We start from the raw sequence: 13,481 nt of genomic DNA, 5'->3' as shown, positions 1-13,481 counted from the left end.
CACAAGTTTTGATGTTACTACTTAAATGGCACACAATTTTGAGATGTATTTCATATCTCCAAAGAAACAAAGTATGATGGACCAGTCCTGAGGAAGAGTGAGTATCTCTGAATTGAGAAAACCAATAATAAACTTATTTCCTATATTTAAAAAGTTCTGATCCAAGTAAGATCAAGACTTGAAAACATCTAGAGTAGTAGAGCAACAGATGATGGAGAACTCCAAGAAATACAGTCAAATCCTAGCTACAACTTAACAACACAGGCACACTGCTATTAATTCGCCTATTCTGTAACTTCTATTTAACCTGTTCATTGACTTCAGCTTGTACTTTTTTTGTCTCTTAATTCTATCTTAGCCTGCCAATTTCCTAGTGCTAAATTCACTCTCCTCATATATCTAGCCCAAACTTCATAGCCAGTCATTTCAATGATCTCTAAAGAAACTGTTTTCTTTTAAAATGAACACATGCAGTCCAGTCTTCGTTGAGTCAAATGCTGCCGCTTAACATAAATACAGTAACCCAAATACAGAAAGCATAGACTGTTGCTCTACTACTCTAGATGTTATCAAGTCTTGATTCTTACTTGGATCAGAACTTTTTTTAACATAGGAAATAAGTTTATTATTGATCATCTCAACCTAAAACCACTATACCTGGTCTGACCATGAAAAAAACATCAGAAAAATACGTGATGACAAGCATTGTACAAAATACCTAACCAGTACCCTTCAAAACTGTCAAGGCTGAGTTGGGGAATATAGCTCACTGGGAGAGTCCTTGCCTAGCACGGGCTATGCTCTAGGTTCAATCCCTATACCACATCAGAACAAAAACTATCAAGGTTTAGTAAAAACAAGTCTGACAAACTGTCATAACCAAGAATATCCTGTGGACTAGGATTTTGGCACTGTGGTAGAGCACTTGCCTAGCATGCGTGAGGCACTGGACTCTATTCTCAGCACCATAAATAAATAAATAATAAGGTCCATCAACAATTAAAAAAAAAACTAAAATTAAAAAAAAGAAGACCCTAACATGACCCTAACATGTATTAAAGGTAATACAGCATCCTGGATCAAATCCTGGAATGGAGAAAGGAGATTAGGTAAAACTAAGGAAATCTGAATCAAGTTTGAATTACAGTTAATATAAAATGAGTTCATTATTGTGTCAAATGTACTACAACAATACGAGCTAATAATAGGAGAAAGTGGGTATGAGGTATATGGGAACCCTTTACTATCTTTACAATTTTTCAGTAGAACTAAAACTGTTCTAAAATAAAGCTTATTTTAAAAATAAAAACACCCCTTAGGAGAAAAAATAAACTAAGAATTTCAGAATTTACAAGGACACAATCCAACCAAATCATGACATCACCACAACTCATGTATTTTCTGGAAAACTGTATTTTACACTTATAAGAGAAATTTTTAAAAGGAAATGATATAAAATACCAAGGTATTACTATGATAATACTTTCGGCCTCACAGATTTCTCTGAAAGAGTTTTCGGAAGTCTATGAGTCCCAGAAACATACTTTAAGAAGATTCCCAAGCAACTGGAAATATAAGATTTCTGGTTAGGAATTCTGCTAATACACTGTGTAAACCACTGGCCATTTCTCTTATTTTTTCAAAACTAACTTTTTCTCCAGCTAAGCTCCCCAAATTTACTGAAGAATCCCATTATATACCTGCCAGATTTTTATATTGTATTTTTCAAGCTTCTAATAAGAACAATGGAAGTTGGAGATAGAAAAGAAAGAGGAGGAGGGAAAAGAAGAAGAAAATAGAATCTTTAGTGCCTATTTGGAAAGTTCAATTACAAATAATGCAGTACTACTAACTTTCAGAAGTTAAGAAAGATACATGCAAAATACAACATAAAGTATACCCATCAAATTGTTTTCATCTTTTTAAAATGTCACCTTTAGTAGAAGTTTCAACAAAGTTGTAAAATGGCAGAAAGAATAACAGTCTAGAAAACAAAATACTTAACAAAATGTAGGTTGGTTGGTTTGCTTTCTTGCTTAAATAGCAGTCACAGTTATTCTCTTAAGTCCTCATTTTTTTCTAAGCCAGTTAGGATACTAATTTACATACCTATTGAATTAAAAGATCTAGGCAATGAATATATGTGATTGCTTTTATAACAGGAAGATAATCAACATTATATGCTACCTGATAACTATACACAATTCCATCTATAAAGTATTCTTGCCTAGAAAAATCTGAATTTGAATGTGGCCAAACCTCTACTATCCTACTCTAATTTGCAAGAAATATAGGGAACCAAGGAATATATTAAATAATAACCATAGAAGGAAAACCAATATTATAGGAAACTCTAAAGAACAAACAACTTTGTTTCTCAATAAATTGAAAAGGAATATTTAAAACACATGAAAGGGAGACTTAAAAGGTTCATAAAGACTTAAGTGACATATCAACCAAGACAAATGACAATATACTATAAACAGAATATTTGAGATAATCAGGGAAGTTTAATTTTTAGGGATAATGATGTATTTATGGTTGAATTTTTGAAGAAAAGTACTTATATTTTAGAGCTATATGTCAAAATACTTTTGAATAAAATCATATCTAAGATTTGCTAAAAAAAATTATGATTTGGGAGAATGAGAACATAGATGAAACAAAACTGACCTGAGTTGAAAACTGTTGAAGAATATGGGTGACAGGAATATGAGGTTACATTATAATAGACCATCTATTTTCTTAATTCAGTATAATTAAAATTAATTGATATTTTCCATAACAAAAAGTTCAAGAAAATTAGTCTCTATTCAATTAACTGACAATGTGATTTAATATAAAAAGTTAGCAAGCAGCTATTAGTAAGATGAAGTTATTTTAATATGAGAGAATGAGTATGTAGGTAATAAATTGGTGACTAAAATTTTTGCATTTTATTATTTTACTTGAGGAAGATATCTTAAACTTAAGAATTCTCATAACTTATGACTTCAATCAAGCTGGCAACTCTCAAGACGAGATGCCATACAAAACTTTGAATTATCCAGCAATATGACCCAATTCCAATAGAGTGGGTTGCTCCAGAGGTTAGTACTGACTCTTGTAAGCAGAAAAATAGCTTCCCAAAGATATCCACATCCTAATCCTTAGAATCGTGAATGTTACCTTATCTGGAAAAAGGGACTTTGCAGATGTGATTAAATTCAGGAGCTCCAAATAGAGCGGCTGTATGATTATCTGAGTGCACTATCTCAGTGGGCCCAATGTAATTACAAGGGTCCTTATAAAAGGGAGGTCAAAGAAAGAAGTAGGAAATGTGAAAACAAAAGCCAGAAGCTAGAGTGATATATGAAGGGGCCATTAGCCAAGGAATGAAATCAACCTCTAAACACTGATAAAAGCAAGGAGACATTCTCTCTCAAAGCCTTTAGAAGTAACACAATCCTGCCAACCCCCTTCTTTTAGACTTCTGAATTCAAGTACTGTTAAGATAATAAATTTGTGTTGCTTTAAACTACAATAGCAATAGGAAACTAGTACAATGACCAATGGTAAAATTTAAAAGAGGGTTAGTAATTAGCATATAGATAATTTATAATTGGACTTGAATGAATGCCTTAAAGATCAATTATTAAATAAATCAATTATTAAATAAATATATGCTAAAATAATGACGAAGCTAAACTAATAGTATTTATAAAAAGAAAACAAAAATAGCAACAGAATTCCATTAAATTACATGTACACACATACAAGCTCCACATTTGCCCAATGTTATAGCCAGATTCCTTAGAATGATTTAAAGTTTTTAGTAAACACTAATAATATATCAATCTTACTTTATAATCACTAAATCTGAGTAGTCATCAATAACCTAGTGTATATATAAAATCAAAGTTTCAAGAGATTGGATCATCTAAGCTCATTAGTAAGATGCTCATTGATGAAGTTCTAGGAATTGCTGAACTAAATCATCTTTGCAGTTCATTACACTTTAAAAAACCTTGGATTCAAAGCACTCAGTTGCAATTAGGATCTTAAATATTTCCTCAATTCAGTCCTTTATAAAATACTACAGATTCACACATATTTTAAAAACTTTCATTCTTTTCTGGAGTCATTTGTATAATAAATTTTTAATACAATAAAAAATTTGTCTTCTAATAGACTTTATAATATACAGCTCCCCTGTATCAAGATATTTAATTTAATCACTTGCTAACTTTCCTCTGTTAACAACTTTCCTTAAGATAAGGAATATATTTAATACAAATCATCATCTATATTCTTGTCAAGAAAAATCCGAATTCAAATCTGACAAAGCTTCTAACATCCAAGTGATTCTATTCTGAAAGACAGACATATAGTCATCATCTCAGTGGTATATTATTCAGTACAGACTGACTTCAATTTTGCCACTTAAGTTATGAGAAGATCCTTGAGCCTAGTCCTCTATCTCTGAAAGTGGGGATAAACAAATATCTGCCTTTAATGGCTATTATGAAGACAGTCTAATAAATAATACTCTTAGAAAATGCCAACTTCTTATTAATAATGACTTTTTTCTTTTTTTGAGTGCTGGGGATCAAACATAGGACCTCACACATGATAGGTAAGCACTCTATCTCTGAGCTGCACCCCCAGCCCTATTATTGGCATTTTTATTATCAGTAGCAGACCAAACTATTTTAGCTAAAGAAAGTCCATCTGCTTTAAAAAAGATGATGTTTATAATAAAAAAATAGACATCATGTTCTAAAGAAAAGGTTTATTCTTAACTCTTTTCTGAAATCACAGTAAAAATGAAATAACCTACCATCAGTTTTCCATTTATAGTTACTCTGACAATAATCATCATAAGTTATCTTCACTCCCATTTTATTCTCTACTAACAAATGATTACTTTAAAGTTTAACTTTTCTTTTGAGGAATGAACTCCAAGCAATGAATTTTCCTCTTAGAACTGCTTTCAATGTGTCCCATAGATTCCGATATGTTGTGTCTGTGTTTTCATTTAACTCTAGGAATTTTTTAATTTCCTCCTTGATGTCTTCTAAAACCCATTGATCACTCAGCAACCTATTGTTCATTCTCCAGGTGATGCTTGCTTTTTCCTTTCTTCTTTTATCATTGATTTTCAGTTTCATTCCATTATGATCAGATAAGATGCATGGTATTATCTCTACCCCTTTGTATTGTCTAAGAGTTGCCCTGTGACATAGTATATGGTCTATTTTTGAGAAGATTCCATGTGCTGCTGAGAAAAAAGTGTAGCTACTTGATGTTGGGTGGTATAGTCTATATATGTCAATTAAGTCTAGGTTGTTAATTGTGTTATTGAGTTCTATAGTTTCCTTATTTAACTTTTGTTTGGAAGATCTGTCCAGTGGTGAGAGAGGTGTGTTGAAGTCTCCCATGATTATTGTATGTTGGTCTATTAGACTCTTGAACTTGAGAAGAGTTTGCTTGATGAACACAGCTGCACCATTATTTGGGGCATATATATTTATGATTGTTATGTCTTGTTGGTGTATGGTTCCCTTGAGCAGTATGAAGTGTCCTTCTATATCCCTTTTGATTAGCTTTGGCTTGAAATCTATTTTATTAGATATGAGTATGGAGTTCATTCCTCAAAAAAAGAAAAAACCAACAAATAAATGATCTCATACTTCATCTCAAAATCCTAGAAAAAGAAGAGCAAAACAACAGCAAAAGAAGTAGAAGGCAAGAAATAATTAAAATCAAAGCTGAAATTAATGAAATTGAAACAAAAGAAACAATTGAAAAAATTGACAAAACTAAAAGCTGGTTCTTTGAAAAAATAAATAAAATTGACAGACCCTTAGCCATGCTAACGAAGAGAAGAAGAGAGAGAACCCAAATTACTAGCATACGGGATGAAAAAGGCAATATCACAACAGACACTTCAGAAATACAGAAGATAATCAGAAATTACTTTGAATCCTTATACTCCAATAAAATAGAAGATACTGAAGGCATAGATAAATTCCTTGAGTCCTATGATCTGCCCAGATTGAGCCAGGAGGATATAGACAACCTAAACAGACCAATAACAATAGAGGAAATAGAAGAAACCATCAAAAGACTACCAACTAAGAAAAGCCCAGGACCGGATGGGTATACAGCAGAGTTTTACAAAACCTTTAAAGAGGAACTAACACCAATACTTTTCAAGCTATTTCAGGAAATAGAAAAAGAGGGAGAACTTCCAAATTCATTCTACGAGGCCAACATCACCCTGATTCCGAAACCAGACAAAGACACATCAAAGAAGGAAAACTACAGACCAATATCTCTAATGAACCTTGACGAAAAAATCCTCAATAAAATTCTGGCGAATCGGATTCAAATACATATCAAAAAAATTATACATCATGATCAAGTAGGATTCATCCCTGGGATGCAAGGCTGGTTTAATATACGGAAATCAATAAATGTTATTCACCACATCAATAGACTTAAAAATAAGAACCATATGATCATCTCAATAGATGCAGAAAAAGCATTCGACAAAGTACAGCATCCCTTTATGTTCAAAACGCTAGAAAAATTAGGGATAACAGGATCATACCTCAACATTGTAAAAGCAATCTATGATAAGCCACAGGCCAGCATCATTCTGAATGGAGAAAAATTGAAGGCATTCCCTCTAAGATCTGGTACAAGACAGGGATGCCCTCTCTCACCACTTCTGTTCAACATAGTCCTCGAAACACTGGCCAGAGCAATTAGACAGTCAAAAGAAATTAAAGGCATAAAAATAGGGAAAGAAGAACTTAAATTATCACTATTTGCAGATGATATGATTCTATACCTAGCAGACCCAAAAGGGTCTACAAAGAAGCTATTAGAGCTAATAAATGAATTCAGCAAAGTGGCAGGATATAAGATCAACACGCATAAATCAAAGGCATTCCTGTATATCAGCGACAAATCCTCTGAAATGGAAATGAGGACAACTACTCCATTCACAATATCCCCCCAAAAAATAAAATACTTGGGAATCAACCTAACAAAAGAGGTGAAAGATTTATACAATGAAAATTACAGAACCCTGAAGAAAGACATAGAAGAAGACCTTAGAAGATGGAAAAACATACCCTGCTCATGGATAGGCAGAACTAACATCATCAAAATGGCGATATTACCAAAAGTTCTCTATAAGTTCAATGCAATGCCAATCAAAATCCCAACAGCATATCTTGTAGAAATAGATAAAAGAATCATGAAATTCATATGGAATAATAAAAGACCCAGAATAGCAAAAACAATACTAAGCAGGAAGTGTGAATCAGGCGGTATAGCGATACCAGACTTCAAACTATACTACAGAGCAATAGTAACAAAAACAGCATGGTACTGGTACCAAAACAGGCGGGTGGACCAATGGTACAGAATAGAGGACACAGTAACCAACCCACAAAACTACAACTATCTTATTTTTGATAAAGGGGCTAAAAGCATGCAATGGAGGAAGGATAGCATCTTCAACAAATGGTGCTGGGAAAACTGGAAAGCCATTTGCACCAAAATGAATCTGAATCCCTATATCTCGCCGTGCACAAAAGTTAACTCAAAATGGATCAAGGAGCTTGATATTAAATCAGAGACACGGCATCTGATAGAAGAAAAAGTTGGTTATGATCTACACGCTGTGGGATCGGGCTCCAAATTCCTCAATAGGACACCCATAGCGCTAGAGTTAACAAATAGAATCAACAAATGGGACTTACTCAAACTAAAAAGTTTTTTCTCAGCAAAAGAAACAATAAGAGAGATAAATAGGGAGCCTACATCCTGGGAACAAATCTTTACTCCACACACTTCAGATAGAGCCCTAATAACCAGAATATACAAAGAACTCAAAAAATTAGACAATAAGATAACAAATAACCCAATCAATAAATGGACCAAGGACCTGAACAGACACTTCTCAGAGGAGGACATACAATCAATCAACAAGTACATGAAAAAATGCTCACCATCGCTAGCAGTCAGAGAAATGCAAATCAAAACTACCCTAAGATACCATCTCACTCCAGTAAGACTGGCAGCCATTAGGAAGTCAAACAACAATAAGTGCTGGAGAGGATGCGGGGAAAAGGGCACTCTTGTTCATTGCTGGTGGGACTGCAAATTGGTGCAGCCAATTTGGAAAGCAGTATGGAGATTTCTCGGAAAGCTGGGAATGGAACCACCATTTGACCCAGCTATTCCCCTTCTCGGTCTATTCCCTAAAGCCCTAACAAGAGCATGCTACAGGGACACTGCTACATTGATGTTCATAGCAGCTCAATTCACGATAGCAAGACTGTGGAACCAGCCTAGATGCCCTTCAACAGATGAATGGATAAAAAAAATGTGGCATTTATACACTATGGAGTATTACTCTGCATTAAAAAATGACAAAATCATAGAATTTGGAGGGAAATGGATGGCATTAGAGCAGATTATGCTAAGTGAAGCTAGTCAATCTTTAAAAAACAAATACCAAATGACTCCTTTGATATAAGGGGTGTAAACAAGGACAGGGTAGGGAGGAAGAGCTTGAGAAGAATATTTACAGTAAACAGGGATGAGAGGTGGGAGGGAAAGGGAGTGAGAAGGGAAATTGCATGGAAATGGAAGGCGATCCTCAGGGTTATACAAAATGTCATATAAGAGGTAAGGAGGGGTAAGTCAAGAGAATACAAATGGAAGACATGATTTACAGTAGAAGGGGTAGAGAGAGAAAAGGGGAGGGGAGGGGAGGGGAGGGGAGGGGGGATAGTAGACAATAGGACAGACAGCAGAATACATCAGACACTAGAAAGGCAATATGTCAATCAATGGAAGGGTAACTGATGTGATACAGCAATTTGTATACGGGGTAAAAGCGGGAGTTCATAATCCACTTGAATCAAACCGTGTAATATGATGTATTAAGAACTATGTAATGTTATGAACGACCAATAAAAAAAAAAAAAACTTTTCTTTTGATCACTTAAGCATCCAAAAAACATCTGAACCAGAAATTCCAAAAAGGTTGGGAACAATACAAGTCAGCAAACCTGCATTTTGCTATTACTCATTAAACTGTTTGTACATTGGAGCCTGAACAAAGCACATCCACTACATCAAAATCTATAAACACCTCAGTATATTAACTCTCATCTCCCTAGCAAACTGAAAGACAGAAAGTTGGCCTCTGCCTTACTCCAACAACATAGATTTATCAAAGAACCTGTTACCTAACAAATTAATAAAGCTACCAGTTGACTACTGAGAAGCACTTTACTCTAGGTAACAAAAATATTTCTAATAGTCTATAAATCAATATTTAATGGAATCACTCAAAATTCACAAGATAATTGAAAACAAAATTATTCTGTAGTCAAATCATTTTGTACAATGACCAATCGATTAATCTATCCTAATGGTATATTTTTAAAAATTTATAGGTAATATGTACTTATCCACTACCCCTGCTTATTTTAATTTCAGAATATAATTCAATCATGATCACAAATAGCAATGTTTATTAAACTTTCATCTTTTTGTAGAAAAAAAAATACACATGGTGGGCTGGGATTGTGGCTCAGTGGCAGAGCATTTGCCTTGCACATATAAGGCACTGGGTTCAATACTCAGCACTACATTAAAAAATTATAAATATTGCTCTGAAGTTTTCTTTTTTTGATGTATCTTTGCCAGGTTTTGGAGTCAGGGTGATGTTGGCCTCATAGAATGATTTGGAAGTGCTACCTCTTTTTCTATTTCCTGAATTAAATTGAAGAGTATTGGTATTAGTTCTTTTTTAAAGGTCTTATAGAACTCGGCTGTGTTTCCATCTGGTCCTGGGCTTTTCTTGGTTGGTAGACTTCTGATGGTATCTTCTATTTCGTTGCTTGAAATTGATCTGCTTAAATTGTGTATATCCTCCTGATTCAATTTGTGCAGATCATATGACTATTTGCAGGTAAATGGATGAAGTTGGAGAAGATAATGATAAGTGAAGTTAGCCAGTTCCAAAAAACCAAATGCCAAATGTTCTCTCTGATATTAAGAGGCTGATTCATAGTTGGGTAGGGAGGGGGAACAAGGGAAGAACTCTAGATGAACTCTAGATAGGGCAGAGGAGTGGAAGGAGAAGAGAGGGAGCACAGGGTTAGAAATTATGGTGGAATGAGATGGACACATTATCCAAAGTACATATATTAAGACATGAATTGGTATGAATATACTTTGCATACAACCAGAGATATGAACAAATTATGTTCTATATAATATGAATTATAATGCGTCATATATAATGTATATGTAATGCATCACCATCATATGTAAATTAAAAATTAAATAAATGAAATAAAGGTATTGTGTCAATCTACAACTGAAAAAATATTTTGAAAAAATATATACATGGCAATTGCCTTAATTCTTATTCTGTTTCATTCAATCTGCTTGCTCACAGCTCCATGTAACTTGAGATTAGAGGTATTTTATTTCCTAAACTGTTAACTTTCTCTTGATTTCACTAAAGACAAAAAATATTTTGAAGAAAATAACACAAACTATTATATCAGTATGGGCTGCATTCTGCACTACATGGCTGGGAAGGTAGGGAAAATAGGAGATGGAGCAGAAATATCAGAGAACTGAATACACTACATTCCAACAAGCTTTAAACTATCTTTAATTCTCATATCAACAGAGGAATTAAACCATTACTTTTAAAATACTTTTTTAAAGTTTTTTTAAAATACATTTTAAGAACAAAATCAAGGCTTACATGAAATGCTTTACAGCCACAGGTATACTTATTATGCTATATTTGAACTACTCACCGAAGTTCGGTCAGGTTCTCCATCTGTCAAACCTGCCTCCATAATGGAAGAAGATAGATTTATGCTTCTCTTTCCATTAATCTTTAGCCATTCTATAAGTCTGGAAATCCTAGAAGAAAATCACATGGATTAGGAGAGGTATGAAACTGTTAAGTAGAATATAAACTATTAAGTATACAAAATGGGAGAAATTATTTAAGGCTGCTAATGGGAAATTTCTTGACAACAACAACAAAAAAGGATATGTACTTGAAGAATGGTAAAGGTTCAGAGAAAAATGACAGGAAAAAAAAGCAGTCCAAGTGAACAGGAAAAACTTAAGAAGAATGTCAAACCAATGAAACTGTCTAAAACTTGAAAAGATACTTAAATCATTTCATTTGTAATCAAATAAAAATAATTTTTCATGATTACATTGGTGAAAACTAAAAAGTATGCTAAAATCCAACATGGAAGATATTCTCATACACTATTGTGATGAGAATATGAATCAGAATGACGTTTTTGGAGGATAATTGTTTGATTTTGATTTTGGAGGAAAGAATGAAGAAACTCATGTTTATTAAGCATACATGCTGTGCCAGGTACCACATTCAATGCTCCCACTCATACCATTAATAAAATTTCCCTGGGAAGTAGGTATTTTTATAATATTTTATTATGTGTTATAAGTACACATAATAGTGGGGTTCTCTGTGACTTATCTATATATGCACATAATAATTTGCTCCATTTCATTGCCCAACACTTCCCCTTTTCTTCTGCTCTCTCCCCTTGATTCCTCCTCTCCTATTCTACTGGTCCTCTGTATATTTTTGGAGGAAAATTTAAAATACCTATGCTTTCCTCCAGTAATATCAATAGAAATTTTCCCTCAGATAAATAAATGTACAGAGATTTCTAAACACATTCAACAAAGTAATAGATAATATGAGAAAAAGATAGAAACAATCTTATTGTCGATTGTTAGGAACTTCCTTAAGTTATATTACAGAAATAAAATGGAATAGCGGTTTAAAAAAAAAAAAGGTAGATGTGTATATACCAAACTATAAAGAAGACTATGACATGTTACGTGGAAAAAGCAAATAACAGCATAACATATAAAAGACTTTTTGTTTTCACATTTTTCTGTGTTTACCATGCATACATATTCCTTTTATGCTTATTTTTATTTCCAAAAGTCTTAGAAGTCTCTCTTTCCAAGTCTTTTTTTCTTTTCAACTTTTTAACAAAATTCCTAGCTTGAATACCCGTAGTAACTATATGGATGCAAACACCTCCAATAACCTTTCCATAATTACTCCTTTAAAACACCTAACAAAAGCCAAGCCATCTAATCAGTAGACTTTCAGTCATTTGTCAAGAGTTCCAAGAGCAGTTTCTGCAAATATGAAAAGCTGCAGCCCTTTGAAGGGATGGCACTAGGTTGCTTTGATGGAACCTGTAAGATTGGGCTGGGGTTGTAGCTCAGTGGTAGAGCACTTGCCTAGCATATGTGAGGCACTAGGTTCAATTCTCAGCACCACGTACAAATAAATAAATTAAATAAAGGTCCATTGACAACTAAAAGAAAAAATTAAAAAACAAAGATTAGCCCAAGAGACTACTCTTTCAGTTTCAGAAATTTTAAGGAGGGCTTTCCTCATTGTATCTATTCCAATACATTGTAATTATTTGTTCTCATGAACCAATTCTCTTAAGGGGAGAGACTGCATTTTATAATTTATCCAGTTTTAATTCCAGGTAGATGTTTAATAACTTTTATTGCACTGAGCCAATACTATCAACTCAATTATCTAGATGAGCAAATAAAATACGATACAGCAGATAATCGAACTTTATGGGATACACACTGAAATTAGCATTGAATAGTGAGAAACACATTATACAAATTTGCAATATTAAAAACAAAAATCAAACCTCCTCAGGAAGTTTCTACTTCAAAAACTGTTACTAATTTTCTCATCCTATTTCCTTTTAGCAATTCATTCATCCCTAGGTATTATACTTAGAATACATCAATGAGCAAAATGAACAAAAAACAAAATACTACTCTCATAGAAATTATATTCTAGAAGAGGAAGACAAAGAATATACAAATTAGTAAATTATATAATATATGAGAAAATAGTTAAGTGCAGTCAGGTGCTGTACAGCTGTAATTCTAGCTACTCAGGAGACAGAGACAGGAGGATCAAGTTTGGGGCCAGCCTAGACATGTTATTGAAATCTCTCAAAATAAAATAAGCTGGGCACTGTGGCACACACCTATAATCCTAGTAGCTTGGGAGGTTGAGACAGGAGGATTGCAAGTTCAAAGCCAGCCTCAGGAAAAATAAGGCACTAACAACTCAGTTGAAACTCTGTCTCTAAATAAAATACAAAATAGGGCTGGGGATGTGGCTCAGTGATCAAGTGCCCCTTAGTTCAATCCCCAGTACTCCAAAACAAACATACATACATACATACATACACACACACACACACACACACACACACACACACACACACACATAAATACCAAAAGTGGTTGGTAGTGTAGCTCAGTAACAGAGCACTTGTCTATACCTAATATATGTAAGGCCCAGGGTTAAATATAGCATGACAAAAAAAGAAGGAAGAAAGAAGTGG

General features: G+C 33.7%; 1 protein-coding gene across 10 annotated transcripts in view; it reads right to left on the bottom strand.

The window, feature by feature from the left end:
• Nucleotides 1–13,481, bottom strand: part of Osbpl8 (oxysterol binding protein like 8) — a 171,644-nt gene that overhangs the window by 108,293 nt on the left and 49,870 nt on the right. For 9 of the 10 annotated variants that reach the window (XM_026396999.2, XM_026396998.2, XM_077799264.1 and 6 more), the window contains one exon: nucleotides 10,848–10,956. In XM_026396999.2, coding sequence (XP_026252784.2) covers nucleotides 10,848–10,889 — 42 coding nt within the window. In that variant the 5' untranslated portion in view covers nucleotides 10,890–10,956. Of the gene's footprint in view, nucleotides 1–9,768; nucleotides 10,127–10,847; nucleotides 10,957–13,481 lie in introns of all 10 variants that reach the window. The other variant, XM_077799266.1, reaches the window with a different exon arrangement.

The sequence above is a fragment of the Urocitellus parryii genome, chromosome 5, assembly GCF_045843805.1.
Source record: "Urocitellus parryii isolate mUroPar1 chromosome 5, mUroPar1.hap1, whole genome shotgun sequence".
Classification (NCBI taxonomy): Eukaryota; Metazoa; Chordata; class Mammalia; order Rodentia; family Sciuridae; genus Urocitellus; species Urocitellus parryii.
The sequence above is the reverse complement of the archived record's forward strand: the minus strand, read 5'-3'. Positions and strand labels throughout refer to the sequence as shown.